Raw genomic sequence first — 25,726 nt, forward strand, 5'->3', positions numbered from 1 at the left:
ACTGCTTGCCACCAATGTAACGGATCTCCTAGTCCCCCCCGACCGGGTACCTCCGTCGATAGATGCTCCTAGTGCTTTCCGAGGACTCCAAGCACTCCACTTGACACCGTACGCACTGCAGACCCCACGAACCGCCGAAGCTTGGTTGAGGTCTCACCGTCTCCTACCCACCCTGGACCTACAACAAGGCTCCAGTGGGTGAACCTCTCCTAAATCCAGAGAGCAGGAACAGCTCTTACAAGAGCTAATAGTTATAGCCAGGGGAGTATAGCAAATCTTCAGCGTATAGCAATCCCCACACACATGAGACGAGGCTCTATGTTGAATGTAAAACAGGAACTCTTTATTTGAACACACAGCATTGATTTATACACATCTTCCAACAAGGTTACCACCCACAGGGTTTTGTAAAAACAGCCAATAACCACGTACAGTACACTCAGACACTCCAACACAAAATCCTCCCCTCTGCCCGTGATACAATTACCTCACACTGGGTTGCTGTAATCATCATAGGCAGGAGAATACAAAATGTCTTCTGTCCTGGAGACAACCGAGACGTAATTCAATTATCTCTCAGGACAAAGGGACATCGCCAATACACACAGAGAGACAATGGAACAGACCTCACTACTCAACGTATACAATGTCCCACCCTTTACAATGCACATAGACATTTAACATCCCAAAATGGCACGAATTAGACCAGGGGTTCAAGTTAGTACAAGTCCTTTGTGAACAAAGGAGGCCTGGCTGATGAGAGGGCCCATAATCCTGGGGCAAGAGGCTGGTAGCCAGGCCCCTCCAAAACCCAGTGGCGAGGTTGGTTTCGCCACATGGGTGATAATGGGTGTACTGGGTCATGATCGGTGTACTGGGGGCGATAATGGGTGTACTGAGGGCAGAGGATGGGTGTACTGGGGAGAGAGGACGGGTGTACTGGGGAAAAGGATGGGTGTACTGGGGAAAAGGATGGGTGTACTGGGGAAAAGGATGGGTGTACTGGGGAGAGAGGACGGGTGTAATGGGGAAAAGGATGGGTGTACTGGGCGATGATGGGTGTACTGGGGCAGAGGATGGGTGTACTGGGGGCAGAGGACAGGTGTACTGGGGGCAGAGGACAGGTGTACTGGGGGCAGAGGACAGGTGTACTGGGGGCAGAGGACAGGTGTACTGGGGGCAGAGGACAGGTGTACTGGGGCAGACTCTGAGGATGGGTGTACTGGTGATGATCAGTGTATTGGGAGGCGATAATGGGTGTACTGGGGAAAAGGATGGGTGTATTGGGCGATGATGGGTGTACTGGGGGCAGGGTATGGCTTTTATGGGGCAGGGTATGGCTTTTATCGGGGCAGAGGATGGGTGTACTGGGGGCAGAGGACAGGTGTACTGGGTGATGATGGGTGTACTGGGGCAGAGGATGGCTTTTATGGGGGCAGGGGATGGCTTTTATGGGGGCAGAGGACGGGTGTACTGGGGGCAGAGGACGGGTGTACTGGGTGATAATGGGTGTACTGGGGGCAGAGGATGGCTTTTATGGGGGTAGGGGATGGCTTTTATGGGGGCAGAGGATGGGTGTACTGGGGGCAGAGGACGGGTGTACTGGGTGATGATGGGTGTACTGGGGGCAGAGGATGGCTTTTATGGGAGCAGAGGACGGGTGTACTAGGGGCAGACTCTGAGGATGGGTGAACTGGGGGTAATGATGAGATTGAGTAGAGCGGATGAAGGGTTGGGGCGGTCTGCAGCTGATGACTGACGTCATCCAGAGGCTTCTCCCAGACTGCATAGCGACGTCTTCCCGCGGTTTCAATTCGAAGAAGAGTGCGGGCGCGCGTGTGACGTCAGGGGCACAGTGACTGACGGGTGAATGAACCAATGAACGCTGCGGCCTGCGGTGTTCATGACCAATGGTGTAAGGGGGCGGGCCCGGAGTGTGTGAGAGCAGAGCGCGGCAGACCCCGGAGCCCCGGCGGAGAAGTCGTAGATGTCGCTGCCCGGGCGCTGAGGCCATGGCTCCCCAGAAGCACGGTGCCAGCTCCGGACCGGCGGGCCTCGGGGCCCCGTCCTCTTCCGGCGGCGGAGGAGCGGCTATCCCTCCGGTGAAGAGACCTAAGATGGAGCAGATCCAGGCCGACCATGAACTCTTCCTGCAGGCCTTCGAGAGTCAGTACATGCCTCCCCCCTCCTGCGTGCCTCTCACCGTGCCTCCCCCCTCCTGCGTGCCTCTCACCGTGCCTCCCCCCTCCTGCGTGCCTCTCACCGTGCCTCCCCCTCCTGCGTGCCTCTCACCGTGCCTCCCCCCTCCTGCGTGCCTCTCACCGTGCCTCCCCCCCTCCTGCGTGCCTCGCGCGCTGTGCCCCCCCTCCTGCGCGCCTCGCGCGCTGTGCCCCCCTCCTGCGCGCCTCGCGCGCTGTGCCCCCCCCTCCTGCGCGCCTCGCGCGCTGTGCCCCCCCCTCCTGCGCGCCTCGCGCGCTGTGCCCCCCCTCCTGCGCGCTGTGCCCCCCCTCCTGCGCGCCTCGCGCGCTGTGCCCCCCCTCCTGCGCGCCTCGCGCGCTGTGCCCCCCCTCCTGCGCGCCTCGCGCGCTGTGCCCCCCCTCCTGCGCGCCTCGCGCGCTGTGCCCCCCTCCTGCGCGCGCTGTGCCTCCCCCCTACCCTCCTGCGCGCCTCACACCCCTTCTCTGATTTGTCTTACCTTTTGTTTTCCTTCCAGAACCCACCCAAATTTACCGCTTCCTCAGGACGAGGAATCTGATAGCGGTGAGTAGAGCTGTGACCGCTGAAGACACAACAGATGACGGATCCTGTTTGTGCCGCCTCCTACATCCTCCATTATAGGAGAGAAGCAAATCAGAGGGGTGACGCCGACAGATTGAACGGTCACAGGGGAACACCCCTCATGTGACCCTCTATAGGGGGCGCTGTTGAGGTCTATACCAGGTGTCGCCCTATGTAGGGGGCGCTGTGTTCTGAGGTCTATACCAGGTATCGCCCTATGTAGGGGGGCGCTGCATTCTGAGGTCTATACCGGGTGTCGCCCTCTATAGGGGTGGCTGTGTATGAGGAGGTGTATAGCGGGTGTCGCCCTCGAGTCTCTCGGGGCGGTCGTCCTCGCACACGTCTCACGCTGTCTTTTTCCTTGCAGCCCATCTTTCTCCATCGGACGCTCACCTACATGTCTCACCGTAACTCCCGATCAAACGCCAGAAGGTAACGTGGCGGTCCTGTTATGCGTCGTCGGCGTGGCCTGTCACGTGTCACGCTGTGTCCTCCTCTCTGCTGATATTACATAATGACTGGTAATGAGGGAGAAGACGGGTGGGTGACCTCGGCTGATGTGGGGCGTCGCGTCCCCTGCTGGGTGGTCACCCCCATGTACTTACCTGCAGCGCCGTCTGGAGCCACACTTTTCAGGATCTCAGCTTGCTGTCAGTTTGTTGGCATGGTCTTCTGCTCTCGTGTGAGACCCGCGATATAACTTGTCTGTCGTTTTCTCCTAGGAAAACCTTTAAAGTGAATGACCTGCTGTGTAAGGTGGAGAAGATGAGGGGCGAGCACGAGACGGACAGGTAACCCGCTGCCTCAGTCAGCTTAATATGTGCTTGTGGAAATGTGTCCTGACGCCTCGTCCTTTCCTCTCCCTCCAGTCTCTCTGCTCACCTGCAGCTCACATTCACCGGCTTCTTCCATAAAAGTGGTAAGTTTGGGGGGTGGTGTCTGTGTTCTCAGGTGACCTCGTCAGTGCGGGGGGTCTTCAGGTGGAGCTCACAGCTCTCATCTCCTCCGCAGATAAGCCAGCTCCGAACTCTGAGAATGAACAAAGCTCTGTAACCCTGGAGGTTTTACTGGTGAAGGTGTGCCACAAGAAACGCAAGGTAACCACTGCACCGACCTGACCTCACTGCCCCGCCCTGTACAGTGTGCGCTAGGGCTGCAGTAAACGAATATTTTTGTAATCGAGTATTCTATCGATTATATTTCTCGATTCATCGAGTAATCTAATAAGAAAAAGCTACTTAAAATAACGTACGTAATTAGGTATGTATAAAGTTATTGGTTTGAAGGGGTTAATAACTGTATACATGCCTAATGCCAAGGTGCTTCCATTAACCCCTCCAAACCAATAACTTTATACATGCCCATTGGGTTTGGAGGGGTTAATGGAAGCACCTTGGCATTAGGCATGTATAAAGTTATTGGTCTGAAGAGGTTAATGAAAGCACCTTGGAGGTGCCTTCATTAACCCCTCTCTAAACCAATAACTTTATACATGCCAAGGTGGTGCTTGCAGCCTCCATTAACCACTCTCTCTCCATCTGCCTCCCCCAGCCTCTGATCTGCTTGCCCCCAGCCTCTGATCTGCTTGCCCCCCCCAGCCTCTGATCTGCTTGCCCCCCCCAGCCTCTGATCTGCCTCCCCCCCCCAGCCTCTGATCTGCCTCCCCCCCAGCCTCTGATCTGCCTCCCCCCCCCAGCCTCTGATCTGCCTCCCCCCCCAGCCTCTGATCTGCCTCCCCCCCCCAGCCTCTGATCTGCCTCCCCCCCCCAGCCTCTGATCTGCCTCCCCCCCAGCCTCTGATCTGCCTCCCCCCCCCCAGCCTCTGATCTGCCTCCCCCCCCCCAGCCTCTGATCTGCCTCCCCCCCCCCAGCCTCTGATCTGCCTCCCCCCCCCCAGCCTCTGATCTGCCTCCCCCCCAGCCTCTGATCTGCCTGCCCCCCTCCCCCCAGCCTCTGATCTGCCTCCCCCCCCAGCCTCTGATCTGCCTCCCCCCCTCCCCCCAGCCTCTGATCTGCCTCCCCCCCTCCCCCCAGCCTCTGATCTGCCTCCCCCCCCTCCCCCCAGCCTCTGATCTGCCTCCCCCAGCCTCTGATAACGCAACCCCCCCCCTCCCCAGTATTAATCATTGGTGGCAGTGGCCACAGGGTCCCCCTCCTCCCCCCCATCATTGGTGGCAGTGTCAGTTCCGATCGGAGCCCCAGCAGTGTAATGCTGGGGCTCCGATCGGTTACCATGGCAGCCAGGAGTCACGCTACTGAAGCCCTGGCTGCCATGGTATGTTAGTAGTGAGCAGAGAGCAGCGCATTATACTCACGTGCGCTGTGGCCGCCGGTCGCTCCTTCTTCTGTCTGTGCGGCGGATTGCTAATGCTGTAAGCATTAGCAATGCGCCGCACAGACCTATGAGAAGGAGCGACCGCCGGCCACAGCGCACGTGAGTATAATGCGCTGCTCTCTGCTCACTAACATACCATGGCAGCCAGGACTTAAGCAGCGTCCTGGCTGCCATGGTAACCGATCGGAGCCCCAGCATTACACTGCTGGGGCTCCGATCGGAACGGACACTGCCACCAATGATGGGGGGGAGGAGGGGGACCCTGTGGGATATGGCCGGCGCATTCATTGGTGGTGCAGTGGCCACAGTCCCTCCCCTCCTCCTCCTCCTCAGTCCCTCCCCTCCTCCTCCTACTTGGTCTTCAGCGGCAGCCGCGCACAGTGGGGAGGGAGAGACTCCCTCCTCCTCCCTCCTCCCTCAGCTGTGCCGGCCGCTCAGTCCTGCCTCTCTGGCTCCGGAGGACACGGAAGCGGTGAGTGAGACGCTTAATTTCACTCCCGCTCCGTGATCACGTGATCTGAACGATTCCTCGATGCAGGGAAACTGCATCGATGAATTTTTTGACTCGATTTAATAGAGTTATTCGAATAATCGTTTCAGCCCTAGTGTGCGCGCCCCTGACCTCGCTGCTCTGCCCCGCCCTGTACAGTGTGCGCGGCCCTGGCCTCGCTGCGCTGCCCCGCCCTGTACAGTGTGCGCGCCCCTGGCCTCGCTGCGCTGCCCCGCCCTGTACAGTGTGCGCGCCCCTGGCCTCGCTGCGCTGCCCCGCCCTGTACAGTGTGCGCGCCCCTGGCCTCGCTGCTGAACTGTGATGGTTACAGACCGCAGGAGTGTGCATGCTGCGTTATGCTCCAGAGCTGCACTCGCTGTTCGGCATCTTCAGTACTGAAGCCTCCTAACATTCCCTGCTTGTGTTGGAGTCTGCGCTGAGCCCTTCCTCCCTGCATTAACCGAGCTGCTGCCAGGGGACAGACATAATGGTTGCCCACTACGGCTTCTTCTGTCTGCAGGATGTCAGCTGCCCCATAAGACAGGTCCCCACAGGCAAGAAGCAGGTGCCGCTGAACCCAGACACCAGCCTCTCCAAAATCAGCAGCTTCCCGTCCCTGGCCGTGTCCAGCAATGAGTTTGAGCCCAGCAATAGCCACATGGTAAAGTCGTACTCCCTGCTCTTCCGAGTTACCCAACCAGAACACCGCGACTTCAACGGCATGACTAACGGTGAAACCAACGAGAACATTGGTGAGTGCTGCAGAGGCGATCCCCGCTTTATGTAGACCCCCCGCTACTACGAGCCGCGCCTGTGTACATCTATTCTGTACATACATCACCTATCCTGTAATATACTTCAGAGCTGCACTCACTATTCTGCTGTGTACATCCTGTGTTTTCTGCACCTGTAGAGGTCCTGGACGATCCCCCAACCAGAAGGAAAAGGCTCTCATCCAGTAGAGATGAGGAGAAGACGTTTGTGGCGCAGATGACTGTGTTTGATAAGAACAGGTGATTCTATGGGGTCACCCGTTTTCTCGCCCGCCTCGGGTACGCTGGGTGTTGGTGGTAAATGTCTGTCCCTCCCTCTTCCAGGCGTCTGCAGTTACTGGATGGGGAGTATGAAGTGGCCATGCAGGAGATGGAGGATTGTCCGGTCAGCAAGAAGAGGGCCACGTGGGAAACCATATTAGATGGCAAGGTAAGTGGGGCGTCTGCCTGAGGGGCGACATCAGGATGTCAAGTAAACGTCCTCACCCGAGACTGCTGGTGACCGGGGGCTGCCACTTAGAAGAAGGAAACTCTGCCTCCTAAGGGCTCCTGTACACAACCGTAGGCCCCCCGAGATATACGGTTGTGTACATGAGCCCTTACACAGAGGCGCTCTTCGGAGGGAGACGTGGGGCCCCCCAGTGACATTGTAAGTCCCACTGTGGTGGCAGACCCTCGGCAATTTGCCATTGTGGGTCCTGTCAGTCTCTGAATGTCTAGCTATAGACCCAGCAACCCATAGACTAGGCGCTGGGCCCCGCCTCCCTCTCTGCTGCCTGTAGACTAGGCGCTGGGCCCCGCCTCCCTCTCTGCTGCCTGTAGACTAGGCGCTGGGCCCCGCCTCCCTCTCTGCTGCCTGTAGACTAGGCGCTGGGCCCCGCCTCCCTCTCGCTGCCTGTAGACTAGGCGCTGGGCCCCGCCTCCCTCTCGGCTGCCTGTAGACTAGGCGCTGGGCCCCGCCTCCCTCTCGGCTGCCTGTAGACTAGGCGCTGGGCCCCGCCTCCCTCTCGGCTGCCTGTAGACTAGGCGCTGGGCCCCGCCTCCCTCTCGGCTGCCTGTAGACTAGGCGCTGGGCCCCGCCTCCCTCTCGGCTGCCTGTAGACTAGGCGCTGGGCCCCGCCTCCCTCTCGGCTGCCTGTAGACTAGGCGCTGGGCCCCGCCTCCCTCTCGGCTGCCTGTAACTAGGCGCTGGGCCCCGCCTCCCTCTCGGCTGCCTGTAGACTAGGCGCTGGGCCCCGCCTCCCTCTCGGCTGCCTGTAGACTAGGCGCTGGGCCCCGCCTCCCTCTCGGCTGCCTGTAGACTAGGCGCTGGGCCCCGCCTCCCTCTCGGCTGCCTGTAGACTAGGCGCTGGGCCCCGCCTCCCTCTCGGCTGCCTGTAGACTAGGCGCTGGGCCCCGCCTCCCTCTCGGCTGCCTGTAGACTAGGCGCTGGGCCCCGCCTCCCTCTCCCCAGCCTGTAGACTAGGCGCTGGGCCCCGCCTCCCTCTCCCCAGCCTGATCTAGAACCCTGTCCTGACTGTCGGTTCCTGTCTCCCTCAGCGACTGCCTCCGTTCGAGACCTTCTCCCAGGGTCCCACCCTCCAATTTACCCTTCGATGGACGAGCGACTCTTCAGATAAATCCACTGCACCAATTGCTAAACCTCTGGCGACCCGTAACTCTGACAGCGTCCCCCAGGAGCTCCGAACCGTAGCCGTGAAGCCTCCACAGAGTATAGGTGAGGGGGCGCCAGGTGACCCTGTGATCCCAGTAACGTGGGACAGGCAGTTATGGATGCTGGTGGAGGGGTGGCATACATGACATCCACCTGGCTGTATGTATTGCATATGGGTGGGGGGTGAATGCCTATTAACCCAATAGGGGTGATTTGTGCTGATGTCTTAGGTTTCTACGTAGCCGCGTTCTGGGGTGGGAGGAACGCTTGGAGCACCGCCATTCTAACGTCCGCCTCCTCTCTCGTCAGTATAAAATACTTTGAGACCCTCCAATGGTTGGTGCCATAGTGGTGAGTGGTGGTCCGGCGGCAGCTGCTGGGAGGATGGCGAGGTAAGAGTGCTGCTGATGACATGCAGGTGTTAACAGAGCGAGCGCCGGATGCGGAGCATGAAGGCCATATTGGGGGGTATATGTCATTTAGCTGATGGACATGGGCGTGCCCACAGGAGAGCCAAGCCTTCTGCCCGCCCCTTGGAGTTCCAAAGAGCGAATGTGCATAATACAAAAAGCTGATATTTTGGGAACGCGGCTACTTAGAAACCTGATGGGAAGTTTTAATCGGCGTAGGTATGCCGTCTCTTTAAAGATGGCACCTGCTGTGGAGTGGATGCCATTTCCTCCAGGTGCCTACTGGTTCACTCCGCAGACACCCAGGGTGAATGTCAGCGATTAACAGTAACGCTGATCACAAACCTTTAACCCCTTTGATGCTGTGGTCACAGCTCTCCCTGAATGGCTTCCCCACGCTAAGATCAGGGAAGCCGTTTGTTGGTGACAGGCCGCAGTCTGTATGAGGCTACCATGCCATCACAGATTCCTGTGTTGGCCTGCAGGTGGCAGCACAACATTGGAATCAACAGAAATTCCCACACTTGATGCAGGCTATAATTTAAAAAAAAAATAACGGTATTTAAATTGATGGTATTAATAAAAAGAAACGGGTCAGTTTTATCTCATAGGGAACACTGTAAATACAAAACCCATAAAACTATATAAATGTGGTATCACTGTAATCGTACTGACCGGAGAATGAAGGGAACAGGACAGTTTTATCTTATAGGGAACACTGTAAATACAAAACCCATAAAACTATATAAATGTGGTATCACTGTAATCGTACTGACCGGAGAATGAAGGGAACAGGACAGTTTTATCTTATAGGGAACACTGTAAATACAAAACCCATAAAACTATATAAATGTGGTATCACTGTAATCGTACTGACCGGAGAATGAAGGGAACAGGACAGTTTTATCTCATAGGGAACACTGTAAACACAAAACCCATAAAACTATATAAATGTGGTATCACTGTAATCGTACTGACCGGAGAATGAAGAGAACAGGACAGTTTTATCTTATAGGGAACACTGTAAATACAAAACCCATAAAACTGTATAAATGTGCTATCACTGTAATCGTACTGACCGGAGAATGAAGGGAACAGGACAGTTTTATCTCATAGGGAATGCTGTAAGAACAAAACCCATAAAACTATATAAATGTGGTATCACTGTAATCGTACTGACCCAGAGAATGAAGAGAACAGGACAGTTTTATCTCATAGGGAACACTGTAAACACAAAACCCATAAAACTATATAAATGTGGTATCACTGTAATCGTACTGACCGGAGAATGAAGAGAACAGGACAGTTTTATCTTATAGGGAACACTGTAAATACAAAACCCATAAAACTGTATAAATGTGCTATCACTGTAATCGTACTGACCGGAGAATGAAGGGAACAGGACAGTTTTATCTCATAGGGAACGCTGTAAACACAAAATCCATAAAACTATATAAATGTGGTATCACTGTAATCGTACTGACCGAAGAATGAAGAGAACAGGACAGTTTAATCTCATAGGGAACGCTGTAAACACAAAATCCATAAAACTATATAAATGTGGTATCACTGTAATCGTACTGACCCAGAGAATGAAGAGAACAGGACAGTTTTATCTCATAGGGAACGCTGTAAACACAAAATCCATAAAACTATATAAATGTGGTATCATTGTAATCGTACTGACCCGGAGAATGAAGGGAACAGGACAGTTTTATCTCATAGGGAACACTGTAAATACAAAATCCATAAAACTATATAAATGTGGTATCACTGTAATCGTACTGACCGAAGAATGAAGAGAACAGGACAGTTTAATCTCATAGGGAACGCTGTAAACACAAAATCCATAAAACTATATAAATGTGGTATCACTGTAATCGTACTGACCCAGAGAATGAAGAGAACAGGACAGTTTTATCTCATAGGGAACGCTGTAAACACAAAACCCATAAAACTATATAAATGTGGTATCACTGTAATCGTACTGACCCAGAGAATGAAGAGAACAGGACAGTTTTATCTCATAGGGAACGCTGTAAACACAAAATCCATAAAACTATATAAATGTGGTATCACTGTAATCGTACTGACCGGAGAATGAAGAGAACAGGACAGTTTTATCTTATAGGGAACGCTGTAAACACAAAACCCATAAAACTATAAATGTGGTATCACTGTAATCGTACTGACCCAGAGAATGAAGATAACAGGACAGTTTTATCTCATAGGGAACACTGTAAACACAGAGTTGCTGCTTTTTCAAATCTCACCCCATTAAGATTTTTTTCCAACTTTCCACTACATCATCATATACAATATTAAATGGCGCGATTAGAAAATACAACTTGTCATACAAAAAAAAAAAAAACAAGCCCTCGTAGAGCTGTGAATGGAAAATGAAAACCTTATGGCTCCAGGAAGACAGGGAGCGAAAATGGGAAATGGCTTTGACCTCAAAGACCCCTTTCAGAGGAGCGTGCCCATAGCAGAAAACGCACCCTGTGGGGGCTGTGGCTTCCCGTCATGGACTCTGCTCCTTTCACAGCCGCCAGCATTATGTCAGTACAATTCAGTACACGCACAGTATTATTAATCGTTATAATGCTGTGCAGGAGCCGTGTACATAACAGGAGGTCCCGCTCCCGCATGGACACACTCGTCTAACCACTTTAATGGATGCTGTGTGTAAAGTCTGGACCTCACTGAGGGCGGTATAAAGTAGTGACCGAAATGCTGATGTCAGCGCTGTGTCACTCATCAGGTAAAAGTCAGTGGTGGCCGAGAACCAGCATCACAATCATTGCAGACTGGGCCTGGAAAAGAGTCACGGCCTCCTGAGAAGAGTCCTGGTCATTATAATCTCCTGCTCTCCCCCCGTCTGATGATTGGCAGTTCTCTCCTAGAGAGAAAGGGAGAAAACTCGGCAGAAGTCTGTCAGTCATCAGCGGGAGAGCAGGAATAACCAGGACTCTTCTCAGGTGGCCGTGACTCTTTTCCAGGCCCCGTCTGCAATGATTGTGATGTTGGTTCTCGGCAACCACTTACTTTAACTTATAAATGACAATGACAGACGCTGAAATCAACTCGCCTGTCTCTACTTTATTCTGCAGTTAGTATGGGCAGCATAAAGTTTCCCTTTAAATGATGGGAGTTGTGTGTAGAGGGAGGACTGAGTTGAAGACCGTCACTACATGATGGGGGTTGTGGTGCTAGGAGAAAAGGCTGAACTTCATGAGGATCATTAAACCGATTTCTTTCATAAAAAGTATTCTTATTTTGTACTCACGTGATATCGCCCCCCCCCCCCCCCCCCCGCAATAAAAAAACCGCCAACGTGATATCGTCCCCGTGCAATAAATAAAAAACGCCCATGTGATATCGCCCTGTGCAATAAATAAAAAGCGCCCACGTGATATCCTTCATTGTAATAAAGATGATGTTTTATTATCACCCTGAAAAAAGCCACATATGGCGACAGCAGCGCAAACATTAATTCTGGCTCTTGGAATGTGGAGACCGAGGAGACTTGTTTTTCATGACAAAGGTAGTAAACGCATAAAACCGTACACATTTGGTATTGCTGCAATCGGACTGACCAATAGAATAACTGCACAGTGAACAGCGTAAATGCAAAAAACAAGGGCGGAACTTTCTTTCCCATTGCCACCACAAAAAAGCTAATGGGTTACTGCGTTATTTGTACTGCAAAATGTGCCCCTCCCCTGAAAAACCTACCGCGGCATCTGGGATCACACTCTGTAAACGCTAAGAGCGGTATTATACTCCGCCAGGGAAACCTACCACGACCTCTGCGATCACATCCTATAAACGCTAAGAGCGGTATTATACTCCGCCAGGAAAACCTACCGCGACCTCTGCGATCACACTCTGTAAATGCTAAGAGCGGTATTATACTCCGCCAGGAAAACCTACCGCGACCTCTGCGATCACATCCTGTAAACGCTAAGAGCGGTATTATACTCCGCCAGGAAACCCTACCGCGACATCTGGGATCACATCCTGTAAACGCTAAGAGCGGTATTATACTCCGCCAGGAAAACCTACCGCGACATCTGGGATCACATCCTGTAAACGCTAAGAGCGGTATTATACTCCGCCAGGAAAACCTACCGCGACATCTGGGATCACATCCTGTAAACGCTAAGAGCGGTATTATACTCCGCCAGGAAAACCTACCGCGACATCTGGGATCACATCCTGTAAACGCTAAGAGCGGTATTATACTCCGCCAGGAAAACCTACCGCGACATCTGGGATCACATCCTGTAAACGCTAAGAGCGGTATTATACTCCGCCAGGAAAACCTACCGCGACATCTGGGATCACATCCTGTAAACGCTAAGAGCGGTATTATACTCCGCCAGGAAAACCTACCGCGACATCTGGGATCACATCCTGTAAACGCTAAGAGCGGTATTATACTCCGCCAGGAAAACCTACCGCGACCTCTGGGATCACACTCTGTAAATGCTAAGAGCGGTATTATACTCCGCCAGGGAAACCTACCGCGACCTCTGCGATCACACTCTGTAAATGCTAAGAGCGGTATTATACTCCGCCAGGGAAACCTACCGCGACCTCTGCGATCACATCCTACAAATCCTCAACTGCTGCTTCTGCTATGAATGTTGATTCTGTCCATTTACTTGCTGCTTCCGGGGGCCCCTCACTCAGATGCCCAGTAAGGGTCTGGGGCCACCAGCTTACGGCCTGGTTGTCGGGGGTTCTGGTCATCACTCTGCTCTGAGGGGGTTAATGAGTGAGACACTGAGGTAGCGCTGACCATTGTGGCCCTGACAATGGCCCTGGCTAAGTATAGCTTTAATTCACCACGTTCAAAAGGCTTGTTCCCATTAAGCTTGTTTATTCCAGGAGCTGGTGGGGGGGGAGCGGGGTCTCTGGGGGCGCGGGGTCTCTGCGTGGTGGGAGGGGGACGGGGTCCACGACTTGAACTCTCTCTGACTGTTTCTTGTATCTGCAGCTGTAAAGGAGACCCTGTCGGCAGAAGTGTCGGGTAAGAGGGAGAAGGACCTGTCTGCTGAGGCCAAGCAGAAGCTGCGCATATTCTACCAGGTATATATGACGGCCCCATTCGCACGCGATCTGCTTGTCCCCTTTGGTTCCGCTCTGCCCGGCCACTACCCTGTAACCTTCCGTCTCCGTAGTTCCTTTACAACAACAACACGCGGCAGCAGACGGAGGCTCGGGACGACCTGCACTGCCCGTGGTGCACCCTGAACTGCCGCAAGCTCTACAGTCTCCTCAAGCACCTGAAGCTCTGCCACAGCCGCTTCATCTTCAACTACGTGGTAAGGAGACGTCTTATGGGGCCCCTATAACTGGCCAGGGAGGGGGGCCGCTCCAAACCAGAAATTAAAGGGGGGAGTTCCCAAGACTTAGGCTACGTCTACACGACTACTCTTCTCATGCGACAATTTTTATAATGGCAGGGCTGGCCAACCTGCGGCTCTCCAGCTGTTGTAAAACTACAACTCCCACCATTCCCTGCTGTAGGCATGCTGGGAGTTGTAGTTTTGCAACAGCTGGAGAGCCGCAGGTTGGCCACCTCTGGTCTATGGTGTCGCACTGCAACATACTGCGATGCAACAGTCGCAGAAAATCCATTCGAGATGGATTTTTCTGCGACTGTCGCGTCGCAGTTGCACGTTGCAGTGCGACGCCATAGACTGCCATTATAAAAATTGTCGCGCGACATTGGTGCAACAAAATGTTGCAGTGCAGTTGTGCCCTATGTGTCGCGCAACTTATTGTTGTCGTGTAGACGTAGCCTTAAGGTGCAGGTAGTCATTGGTTCCAGTGATGAGATGGGTGGAGAAGTGATGTTGTGTTTCCTCCAGGGGCCGGGCTGCCGGGGACCATACCGTCCAGGCTTATTGCCGGTGTGGGTGCAGGCGCTCGGTGCCAGGGGTGCAGGCCTTGGTCAATGTGTCTGTGCTGCTCTTCTAGTATCATCCAAAAGGGGCGCGGATCGATGTGTCCATCAACGAGTGCTACGATGGATCCTACGCCGGGAACCCTCAGGATATTCACCGACAGCCGGGCTTTGCCTTCAGCCGAAACGGGCCTGTGAAGAGGACGGCCATAACCCACATCCTGGTGTGCAGGTGAGGACGTGGCCTGGCTTCAGTGGGGCGCAGCGTTCACAAAGCTACCTACAGGAGCTCATGATTTCATTTCAATCCCCGTTAAGGCCGAAACGCACAAAGGGCGTGATGTCTGAATTCTACGAGTCCGAGGACGGTGAAGTGGAGCAGCAGCGGACTTACAGCAGCGGCCACAATCGCTTGTATTTCCACAGCGACAGCTGCCTGCCGCTCCGACCCCAGGAGATGGAGGTGGACAGCGAGGATGAGAAGGATCCGGAGTGGCTGAGGGAGAAGACCATCACTGTGAGTGTGTGGCCATGGGGGGCGCCCTCCGGTCCCCGCTGCCGCTTCTTACCTTCTCTCTTCTCCTTTAGCAAATCGAAGAGTTCTCCGACGTTAATGAAGGGGAGAAGGAAGTGATGAAGATGTGGAACCTGCACGTCATGAAACACGGGTGAGCATGGGGGAGGGGGGGGCATTGCAGGCACCAGGTCCGCGGCATCGTCCACACGTGTCACCTACAGCTTATTATATGGTGGACAGCCTGTGGTAAAATCTGGGACAGATCCTGGACCGTAGGAGCCGTGAGGTCCGCTGATCATTATGGGTACCGCCAGGCATGGCTCAAACAGTGAGGAAAATCTGCTGCGGAAAGGTTCTGCAGTGAGATCTGTGCAGAGCTGGACCGGAAGTGTCCGTTTATGCCTCAGACGTGACCCTGCCCATGATTTGGTGTGAATTTTGACGCTTTCTGCCGAGGACCTGCCACATGTGGTCGTTCCCTTTGGGTTTGGCCACGTGGGGCAGATTTTACTCTATGGAAAGCCGCAGCATTAATTTGCAGACCGCGAATCCGCACCACACGATTTCTTGAACTGTCATCCATGTTGCTGGTGATGTGCGGCATTGAGGCTGGGGCCACATGGGCCCCTCTCTCTGAAGCAGTGCAGCCACTGAACTGAAAGGGGTCACCAATCGCAGTCAGGCGGCTGCTGTGACCAGGACTCTGACCGCCGCTGGTCCCACTCTTTCTAGGACTCTGGACCGCCGCCGCTCTGAGTATACGTTTTCTTATGTTGTAAAAGTCGCTTGAGATGTGCAAGTTACTACAGCCAGAGCAAAGTTAGCGCTGTGTGAGCATGTGCTCATTCACTTCCAGCAAGCAGAGGTCTGCTAGTATTTGTACAGCCTTCTGCTTGTTTGGAAGCTGTGTGCAGAGGATTGGAGTTGTAGTCCATGATACTAACAGCTGCTGCTCCTCCACAGGTTCATCGCAGACAATCAGATGAATCACGCCTGCATGTTGTTCGTGGAGAACTATGGACCCAAAATAATCAAGAAGAACCTGTGCCGAAACTTCATGCTGCACCTGGTGAGCATGCACGACTTCAACCTGATCAGCATCTCCACCATCGACCGGGCCGTGTCCAAACTGCGGGATCTGCAGGGCCAATCCCCGCGCTCCGAGGAGGCGGCCGACGAGCCCACCACATACCCGGCCAATGGCTTCAGCGAGAACGATGTGACGTCAGGGCCCCTGAAACCCAGCAAAAAGCAGCGTCTGTGAGGACGAGCCGAGCTTCCACCCCAGGGTGCCCTGCAAAGCAATACACCCCAAAACCAAGCGGCTCCCCCCACTGGCCGCCGCGGGGCCACCACTTTTTTACTCTGTTGTTGCTTCCAGGACAGACTTCTTTTTAGCTTTTTCTGAATGATGAATGAGGTTTGTATTTCCCCCCTCACATTTTAACTTTTATGGGGAGGGGCCAAGCAACCATGAAATATAATTGCCCCCTCCCATTATTATTTGGGAAAACTGTACATTATGGCAGCTGTATGAAGGTAACGTATGGCCACTTGGCGCAGTGAATAAACTATGGACTGTATGGCGCGTGCTGCTGAGTCTGGATCTGCAATGCTGGGGGGGATGGTTACGCATCATGTGGGGGTATGCAGCACCGTCTGAATCTGGGGTTGTCACTCCTGAAGGGTGTGCAGTGCTGTCTGGATCCAGGGAAGGGTCATGCATTGGGGGGGCGGGAGTTGTGCTAGAACAGGGGGCGTCACTAACTCCTGAGGGGTGTGCAGTGCTGTCTGGATCTGGGGATGTCGCTCATCATGAGAGGGGGGGGGGGGGGGGGGGTGCAGCGCTATCTGGGTGGGGGGAGGAAATGGGGTCACGCATCATGTTGGGGTATGCTGCACTGTCTGCATCTGGGGGGGGTGTCACTTCTGAGGGGTGTGCAGTGCTGTCTTGGGGGGGTAGAAGGGATAAGCATCATGTGGGTGGGCAGTCACTAAATTCTGAGCCATGCTGCACGGGTCATGCATCCTGGGGAGGGTGTGGTTGTGCTGCATTGTCTGTATTTGGGGGGGGGGAACCAGAGGGGTGTGCAGCGCAGTCTGGATTGGGGGTTATGCATCATTGGGAGGGTGCAGAACTGTCTGGATGGGGTGTGTGTGCGCTGTGCCGTCTGGATTGGGGGGGGGGGGGGGGGTATACTCCATTATGGCTGTGACGTTCACTCTCTGGGCACACATCGGGGGGGGGAGTGTGTGGTGCGGTTGTTGCTGTGTTCATCTCTGGGTTGCACACATTGGGGGTATTGCTCACTCCTGGGGGTGTGTCCTCTGTTGTTGCTGTGATGTGCACCCTGGGTTGCACACATTGGGGGTGTTGCTCACTCCTGGGGGTGTGTCCTGTTGTTGCTGTGACGTGCACCCCAGGTTGCACACATTGGGGGTCCGTGCTGTGTACAGGTATGTAGTCTGGTTTTCTCTCAGCTCCAGTGTCTGCTGGTGCTATTCAGACCTTTTTAATCCAGTGATTATTTATATGGGAGCGTGTCCTCTGCCCCTTTTCTACTCTAGTTGTACATAAAGCGAGGGGGCGGTCGTGTGTTCCTTGATGCTATTTAATGGTGGGGGGAGGTTCTACAGCTTTGGGGATAATTCAGATTAGATGGTGATTTTTGCTTTAACCCCTTGTCTCCCTGCACATATGTAACGGGGCGTGGCTAGCCTGGCGATGTTTGCACACGACGCGGTGGTGGTTGTCTGCTCCCTCCTCAGCCCCTGTCCTGTTAACCTTTGTCATGTCCATTTCTAATAAACTATAAAATGAAGCCCTGTTTTCTGTGACTCCCCCCTAATTGCTGGTGTCGGCTCAAACCTGAGGCAAAGAGGACGCACGCCCTCCACAGTCAAAAATAAAATCTTTATTCATCTTGGTAATAAAAACAGTCTGCCCTGGGGAGGGGGGCGTGAAAGGCCACAAAAACCAGCTCCCCTGTGCCATCCACCACTAGGGGTGGCTGGAGCGCTATCCAGGTAAGACTACTGCCCCCATCGGACAGCTGTGGAGTAAGGTTTACACAGTATGGGCAGCAGCTCCACAAGGAAATACAGAAGCTAAAGCCGCGTCTATAAAAATACAATAATTTCATTTAAAAAAAAAAATAAGCCCTGAGCTGCAGTCTGGGGCCGCACCAAGAGGGGGCACCCCAACACCCGATAATACTGGAGGTAATGAGAGAAGCAGTGGACCACCGCTGACCCCCTAGCATTGGAAGATGGCGGCAGTCTATGACCATTACATTGTCTACCTGAGGAGCCTGTGCTGAGGCTGCTGTGAGCACAGGACTGTAGAAGCAGGGAGGAAGGAAAGGGCTGTGATTCGCTCATGTCTCTGGGGGCCAGGGATCACTGCAGTGTACCCTGTGGGGGAGTCCTCTGCCCAGGTCAGTACCCATCACAGGCCCCGATCCTGCACTGACAACTAGAACACCAGAACCTTCCAGCCCGGGTGGAAAAATGAGCATCCAAAATAAAGAGAGTCACATGACTGCTCCAACAGCCAATCAAAGACGACCTCCCGATTTCCAGAGCCAATTGTAACTCTGCGCCTATGGAGTGGCCCCTCATTGTTGGCTCCCAGGCTGACCAGCTCCATGTCAAAGGTGATGGTGGATCCTGAGGAGACGGGCGGCAGCTGATTGGTCATCTCCTTACCGTTCACATAGACTGCACCTACCAGAGACAGAAGACGTGAGACCCTCCGGCTGTGAGCGCAAGACCCCCACCAGGGAGTGTGGCCCCAGGAGAACTCACCACTGGAGCTGATACACACGGCCCGATCCCTCTGCAATGAGTCCAGTCCGTCCACCTTCTCCACACAGACTCCAATGCTGTCCCTCCGGTCCGGGGCACCGCTGCTCTCCACCCTGCGGGAGATCGGGGAAGACACTGTGACACACTGCCACCTGCTGACTGAGGGGAGCGGTGACATGGCGGATTCTCCTCAGCATGCACCATCAGGAGGGGGCAGTGTGGTCCACTTACCTGAAAGTCAGCGTCTGACCTGGATGGCAGGTGGCAGCTTTGGAGTAGAGGGGGCCGTGCTGTGGCGCGTCGTTGCGCAGGGCGATGTTGCGGCGGCTGCTCAGGCTGTAACCGTCCAGTCCCGGGCTCCACTCTGCGGATGACAAGGAGCGGTCACCAGTGAAGGGGACGACTGTGGCGGCGGAGCGCAGGGCACTCACCGTGTGGGATCAGGGAGGTGTGACCCAGCTGCGGCACGCTCCATGGACTCCACTCCTGACGACCATCGCCCCGGGCGCAGACCCTGAACTGATAGTCGATGTGGGGGTCAATGTGAAGCACAATGAACTCGCACTCGATGCCCACGTAGGCGTCCTCGAAGTGACCGGAGGAATTCTTCCGGAACTGAAGTCGAAAATCCTGAGCCACAAAGTCCTCGTCCACCTGAGAGCAGACAGTCAGTGGGTGGGGAAGGAGAACAGCGGAGGTGCGGTGTCATCTGTGCGGGGCAGGGGCTACATAATGGGGTTCACTTTCCTCCATGGATTTCCCAGCAGGTGACACATGTATGACCTACCCCCCTCTAGGGCCTCAAGGCAACATATCGCCGCAGATCTCATTCACTGGCAGCAAGCAGGTCTTGTTAGCAGACAGGAGGATACGAACCTTGCACCATCTCACCAGGATCCCGCCGGGTCTCTCCACCAGCTCCTCGATCTGCACTGGGGGTCTGCAGGCTACCGCCCCATGCTGGGAGATGTGGTCTCTGGCCACCGACAGGAAGGCGTCGTCCAGCTGAGCCGAGAGGCAGGGGACCTCCACCAGCGAGGGGACCTCCGGGAGGCTGCACACAGCACAGGGGTGACACCCAAAATACTGACACCCCCAGCCCTGCTCATAGCCCCTCCCCGACCCAGCTCATAGCCCCGCCCCACAAAACCCTGACCCATCCCCGACCCCACTCATAGCCCTGCCCCACAAAACCCTGACCCATCCCTGCTCATAGCCCCGCCCCACAAAACCCTGACCCATCCCCGACCCTGCTCATAGCCCCGCCCCACAAAACCCTGACCCATCCCCGACCCTGCTCATAGCCCCGCCCCACAAAACCCTGACCCATCCCCGACCCTGCTCATAGCCCCGCCCCACAAAACCCTGACCCATCCCCGACCCTGCTCATAGCCCCGCCCCACAAAACCCTGACCCCGACCCTGCTCATAGCCCCGCCCCACAAAACCCTGACCCTGCTCATAGCCCCGCCCCACAAAACCCTGACCCTGCTCATAGCCCCGCCCCACAAAACCCTGACCCTGCTCATAGCCCCGCCCCACAAAACCCTGACCTCCAGGCCCTGCTCATAGCCCCTCCCCAATCCCTGCCTACAGCCTCCCATCCCTGCTCCTAGCCCCTCCCTCAATCCCTGTCTACAGCCTCCCATCCCTGCTCCTAGGCCCTCCCTCATCCCTGTCTACAGCCTCCCATCCCTGCTCCTAGGCCCTCCCTCAATCCCTGTCTACAGCCTCCCATCCCTGCTCCTAGGCCCTCCCTCAATCCCTGTCTACAGCCTCCCATCCCTGCTCCTAGGCCCTCCCTCAATCCCTGTCTACAGCCTCCCATCCCTGCTCCTAGCCCCTCCACTATCCTTGCTCATAGCCCCTCCCCCAATCCCTGCCTACAACCTCCCATCCCTGCTCCTAGCCCCTCCCTCAATCCCTGTCTACAGCCTCCCATCCCTGCTCCTAGCCCCTCCACTATCCTTGCTCATAGCCCCTCCCCCAATCCCTGCCTACAGCCTCCCATCCCTGCTCCTAGCCCCTCCCTCCATCCTCATAGCCCCTCACCTGTCCAGCTGGATGTGCAGAGCCTTGTTGGTGAAGTTACACAAGTCCTGGCCGTCTCCACCATTACAGGACAGGGCGACCTCTCCTGGAGAAAGGAGGAATTACAGGTCACTGAAATCCAGCACGCCCAGACAGACTGGTCCCAATCTGTGCAGAGGACACACCCCATACATAACCCCAAAAGTCTACACAGAGGACACACCCAATTCCACCCACGCAGTCTGCACAGAGGACACGCCCCATACACAGTATTCACAGACACACCCCACAGTCTGCACAGAGGACACGCCCCATTCCCCAACACACAGTATTCGCAGACACCCCCACAGTCTGCAGAGGACACGCCCCATAGAGCCCGCCCACAGCAGATATGCCTGACCCACCTTCTCGCAGCAGCCCGTCCGCCGTGTTGACCCCCAGCTCCAGCAGCTTCTGGCAGTCGTCCAGCGGTTTGATGTTCTCCCGCTCAATGGTGTCCACCTGCTGCAGCAGCGCGAGCAGACGATCGTCCAGCATCTTGGAAACCGCGTTCTTCATATCCTGGAAATGCTGCTGCAGAGCGTCACGGGTCTGCACCGCGCTGCCCATAATCTGCAGGGAGAGAGCATTATAATGTTAGGGGGGGGGGGGTCTGAATAGTAACAATATAACGCTGCCCCCAGGACCAGACACTGTTATTATACACCCCCCTTCCCCCCCGGTCTGGTCCTGGGGGCAGCGTTATAATGTTATCATTCACCCCCCCCCCCCCCATAGTCAGTTATATCACTCCGGAGCTGTGTGCACAGTGTCTGGTCCTGGGGGCAGCGTTATAATGTTATCATTCACCCCCCCCCCCCCCCCCCCCATAGTCAGTTATATCACTCCGGAGCTGTGTGCACAGTGTCTGGTCCTGGGGGCAGCGTTATAATGTTATTATTCACCCCCCCCCCCCCCCCCATAGTCAGTTATATCGCTCCGGAGCTGTGTGCACAGTGTCTGGTCCTGGGGGCAGCGTTATAATGTTATTATTCACCCCCCCATAGTCAGTTATATCGCTCCGGAGCTGTGTGCACAGTGTCTGGTCCTGGGGGCAGCGTTATAATGTTATTATTCACCCCCCCATAGTCAGTTATATCGATCCGGAGCTGTGTGCACAGTGTCTGGTCCTGGGGGCAGCGTTATAATGTTATTATTCACCCCCCCCCCCCATAGTCAGTTATATCGCTCCGGAGCTGTGTGCACAGTGTCTGGTCCTGGGGGCAGCGTTATAATGTTATTATTCACCCCCCCCCCCCCCCCCATAGTCAGTTATATCGCTCCGGAGCTGTGTGCACAGTGTCTGGTCCTGGGGGCAGCGTTATAATGTTATTATTCACCCCCCCCCCATAGTCAGTTATATCGCTCCGGAGCTGTGTGCACAGTGTCTGGTCCTGGGGGCAGCGTTATAATGTTATTATTCACCCCCCCCCCCCCCATAGTCAGTTATATCGCTCCGGAGCTGTGCGCAGTGTCTGGTCCTGGGGGCAGCGTTATAATGTTATTATTCACCCCCCCCCCCCCCCCCCATAGTCAGTTATATCACTCCGGAGCAGTGTGCACAGTGTCTGGTCCTGGGGGCAGCGTTATAATGTTATTATTCACCCCCCCATAGTCAGTTATATCGCTCCGGAGCTGTGTGCACAGTGTCTGGTCCTGGGGGCAGCGTTATAATGTTATTATTCACCCCCCCATAGTCAGTTATATCGCTCCGGAGCTGTGTGCACAGTGTCTGGTCCTGGGGGCAGCGTTATAATGTTATTATTCACCCCCCCCCCATAGTCAGTTATATCGCTCCGGAGCTGTGTGCACAGTGTCTGGTCCTGGGGGCAGCGTTATAATGTTATTATTCACCCCCCCCCCCCCCCATAGTCAGTTATATCGCTCCGGAGCTGTGCGCAGTGTCTGGTCCTGGGGGCAGCGTTATAATGTTATTATTCACCCCCCCCCCCCCCCCATAGTCAGTTATATCACTCCGGAGCAGTGTGCACAGTGTCTGGTCCTGGGGGCAGCGTTATAATGTTATTATTCACCCCCCCATAGTCAGTTATATCGCTCCGGAGCTGTGTGCACAGTGTCTGGTCCTGGGGGCAGCGTTATAATGTTATTATTCACCCCCCCATAGTCAGTTATATCGCTCCGGAGCTGTGTGCACAGTGTCTGGTCCTGGGGGCAGCGTTATAATGTTATTATTCACCCCCCCCCCCCCCCCCCATAGTCAGTTATATCGCTCCGGAGCTGTGTGCACAGTGTCTGGTCCTGGGGGCAGCGTTATAATGTTATTATTCACCCCCCCATAGTCAGTTATATCGCTCCGGAGCTGTGTGCACAGTGTCTGGTCCTGGGGGGCAGCGTTATAATGTTATTATTCACCCCCCCATAGTCAGTTATATCGCTCCGGAGCTGTGTGCACAGTGTCTGGTCCTGGGGGGCAGCGTTATAATGTTATTATTCACCCCCCCATAGTCAGTTATATCGCTCCGGAGCTGTGTGCACAGTGTCTGGTCCTGGGGGCAGCGTTATAATGTTATTATTCACCCCCCCATAGTCAGTTATATCGCTCCGGAGCTGTGTGCACAGTGTCTGGTCCTGGGGGGCAGCGTTATAATGTTATTATTCACCCCCCCATAGTCAGTTATATCGCTCCGGAGCTATGTGCACAGACAGGAGATGATGAAATCTCTGAAGACTCCGCTGAGAGTTCTGCACAGGAAGGAGTCTGGTGGTGGGGGGGGGGGGGGGGGCCCTCACCTGCCTCCTAAGTATGTATCTGGTCACATGACCACTGGGGGGGTATTAGGAAGACATATGATGACAAGCAGCAGGAAGTGGCAGCAGACGGCGGGTGTAGTAGTCACACACTGGGAGGATCCTCATCATCCTCACACACAAAATGTTGTGTAATATAAACATGTCAGGGGGGGCGGAGATATTCAACTATGTGGGTCTCAGACTCCGGGGGTCTCCTGTGTCGTCTGTGACTCGGGGGGGGTCTCGTCTGACTCCGGGGGGTCTCCTGTGTCAGGGGGTGGGTCGTCTATGACTCCGGGGGTCTCCTGTGGTGGGGGAGGGGGGGGGTATGTTACTCCAGGGGTCTCCTGTGTCGGGGGGTGGGTCGTCTGTGACTCCGGGGGGTCTCCTGTGTCAGGGGGGTTGGTCGCCTATGACTCTGGGGGGTCTCCTGTGTCAGGGGGTGGGTCGTCTGTGACTCTGGGGGGTCTCCTGTGGTGGGGGGGAGGGGTATGTTACTCCGGGGGTCCCCTGTGTCGGTGGGGTCATCTGTGACTCCGGGGGTCTCCTGTGGTGGTGTTAGTCTGTGACTCTGGGGGTCCCTGTGTTGGGGAGGGGTATGTGACTCCGGGGGTCTCCTGTGGTGGTGTGGGGAGATTAGTCTGTGACTCTGGGGGTCCCTGTGTTGGGGAGGGGTATGTGACTCCGGGGGTCTCCTGTGGTGGTGTGGGGAGATTAGTCTGTGACTCTGGGGGTCCCTGTGTTGGGGAGGGGTATGTGACTCCGGGGGTCTCCTGTGGTGGTGTGGGGGGGTGGTTAGTCTGTGACTCTGGGGGTCCCTGTGTTGGGGAGGGGTATGTTACTCCGGGGGTCCCCTGTGTCGGTGGGGTCATCTGTGACTCCGGTGGTCTCCTGTGGTGGTGTTAGTCTGTGAATCTGGGGGTCCCTGTGTTAGGGAGGGGTATGTGACTCCGGGGGTCTCCTGTGGTGGTGTGGGGGGGTGGTTAGTCTGTGACTCTGGGGGTCCGTGTGTTGGGGAGGGGTATGTTACTCCTGGGGTCCCCTGTGTCGGTGGGGTCATCTGTGACTCCGGTGGTCTCCTGTGGTGGTGTTAGTCTGTGAATCTGGGGGTCCCTGTGTTAGGGAGGGGTATGTGACTCCGGGGGTCTCCTGTGGTGGTGTGGGGGGGTGGTTAGTCTGTGACTCTGGGGGTCCGTGTGTTGGGGAGGGGTATGTTACTCCTGGGGTCCCCTGTGTCGGTGGGGTCATCTGTGACTCCGGGGGTCTCCTGTGGTGGTGTTAGTCTGTGACTCTGGGGGTCTCTGTGTTAGGGAGGGGTATGTGACTCCGGGGGTCTCCTGTGGTGGTGTGGGGGGGTTAGTCTGTGACTCTGGGGGTCTCTGTGTTAGGGAGGGGTATGTGACTCCGGGGGTCTCCTGTGGTGGTGTGGGGGGGTTGGTCTGTGACTCTGGGGGTCCCTGTGTTGGGGAGGGGTATGTGACTCCGGGGGTCTGACCTGCCTCCTGGCCTGGCTCAGCCCCAGCAGCCTCTGCTTCAGCTCGGCCTTGTAGTTCCGCGCCGCCGCCATGCTCTCCTCCGCCTCCAGCAGCAGCCCGTCCAGCTCCATCCCGCACCCCGCTCTGCCGTGCCTTCAACTGCGGAAACTCCGGCTCAACTACAAGTCCCGTCATCCCCCGCGACAGGGGGCGCGGCCGCCGGAAGCCGCCATGCGCCAAGCTTTATTAGCAGCAGCCCGCTCTGCAAATAGACACGGGATGACCTGGAGGACGGGGCGTGGGCTCAGCTGTCACCATAGTAATCTCTGCTCTGAGGAGAAAGCTCCCGGCCGTGTCAGTCTCCACTGCAGTTCTGGCATTCAGGTCACGAGATCACATGTAAATGCAGTGTGGAGCCCAGGGACACGCACACCTCCAAGAGGCCTCTAACTCCATCCGGGGCTTAGCTGTACATGCCCAATCCTGGAGACCACCCATGCAGCAGATACGCCCCCTTAAAGTGACCCCACGCGGAAGATACACCCCCTTGGAGTGCCCCCCAGCAGATACGACCCCTTGGAGTGTCGTCCCCCCAGATATGCCCCTTTGGAGTGCCCCTCCCCCAGATACGCCCCCTTGGAGTGCCCCTCCCCCAGATACGCCCCCTTGGAGTGCCCCCCCCCCCCCCCCCAGATACGCCCCCTTGGTGTGCCCCCCCCCCCCCTCCAGCAGATACGCCCCTTTGGATTG

At 55.5% G+C, this 25,726-nt stretch overlaps 2 protein-coding genes across 2 annotated transcripts; one reads left to right on the forward strand and one right to left on the reverse strand.

Moving 5' to 3' along the window:
* The first annotated feature begins 1,897 nt into the window (after window positions 1–1,897).
* Window positions 1,898–16,457, forward strand: SUZ12 (SUZ12 polycomb repressive complex 2 subunit). Its single transcript, XM_044273069.1, has 16 exons — window positions 1,898–2,166; window positions 2,714–2,760; window positions 3,146–3,210; window positions 3,501–3,569; window positions 3,648–3,697; window positions 3,790–3,875; window positions 6,124–6,355; window positions 6,517–6,616; window positions 6,701–6,806; window positions 7,916–8,093; window positions 13,446–13,537; window positions 13,630–13,773; window positions 14,432–14,589; window positions 14,676–14,874; window positions 14,946–15,025; window positions 15,838–16,457. The coding sequence occupies exons 1-16, from the start codon at window positions 2,013–2,015 to the stop codon at window positions 16,136–16,138; spliced, it is 2,061 nt and encodes a 686-aa protein (XP_044129004.1). The 5' UTR covers window positions 1,898–2,012; the 3' UTR covers window positions 16,139–16,457.
* Window positions 16,458–17,490: 1,033 nt separating this feature from the next.
* CRLF3 (cytokine receptor like factor 3) lies at window positions 17,491–25,166 on the reverse strand. The gene is made up of 8 exons (XM_044273071.1): window positions 24,997–25,166; window positions 21,116–21,323; window positions 20,733–20,817; window positions 19,558–19,735; window positions 19,113–19,335; window positions 18,913–19,045; window positions 18,682–18,794; window positions 17,491–18,600 (listed from the first exon to the last, which is right to left on the reverse strand). The coding sequence occupies exons 1-8, from the start codon at window positions 25,105–25,107 to the stop codon at window positions 18,350–18,352; spliced, it is 1,302 nt and encodes a 433-aa protein (XP_044129006.1). The 5' UTR covers window positions 25,108–25,166; the 3' UTR covers window positions 17,491–18,349.
* Between the last annotated feature and the right edge of the window lie 560 nt (window positions 25,167–25,726).

The sequence above is a fragment of the Bufo gargarizans genome, unplaced genomic scaffold, assembly GCF_014858855.1.
Source record: "Bufo gargarizans isolate SCDJY-AF-19 unplaced genomic scaffold, ASM1485885v1 fragScaff_scaffold_368_pilon, whole genome shotgun sequence".
NCBI classification, from domain to species: domain Eukaryota; kingdom Metazoa; phylum Chordata; class Amphibia; order Anura; family Bufonidae; genus Bufo; species Bufo gargarizans.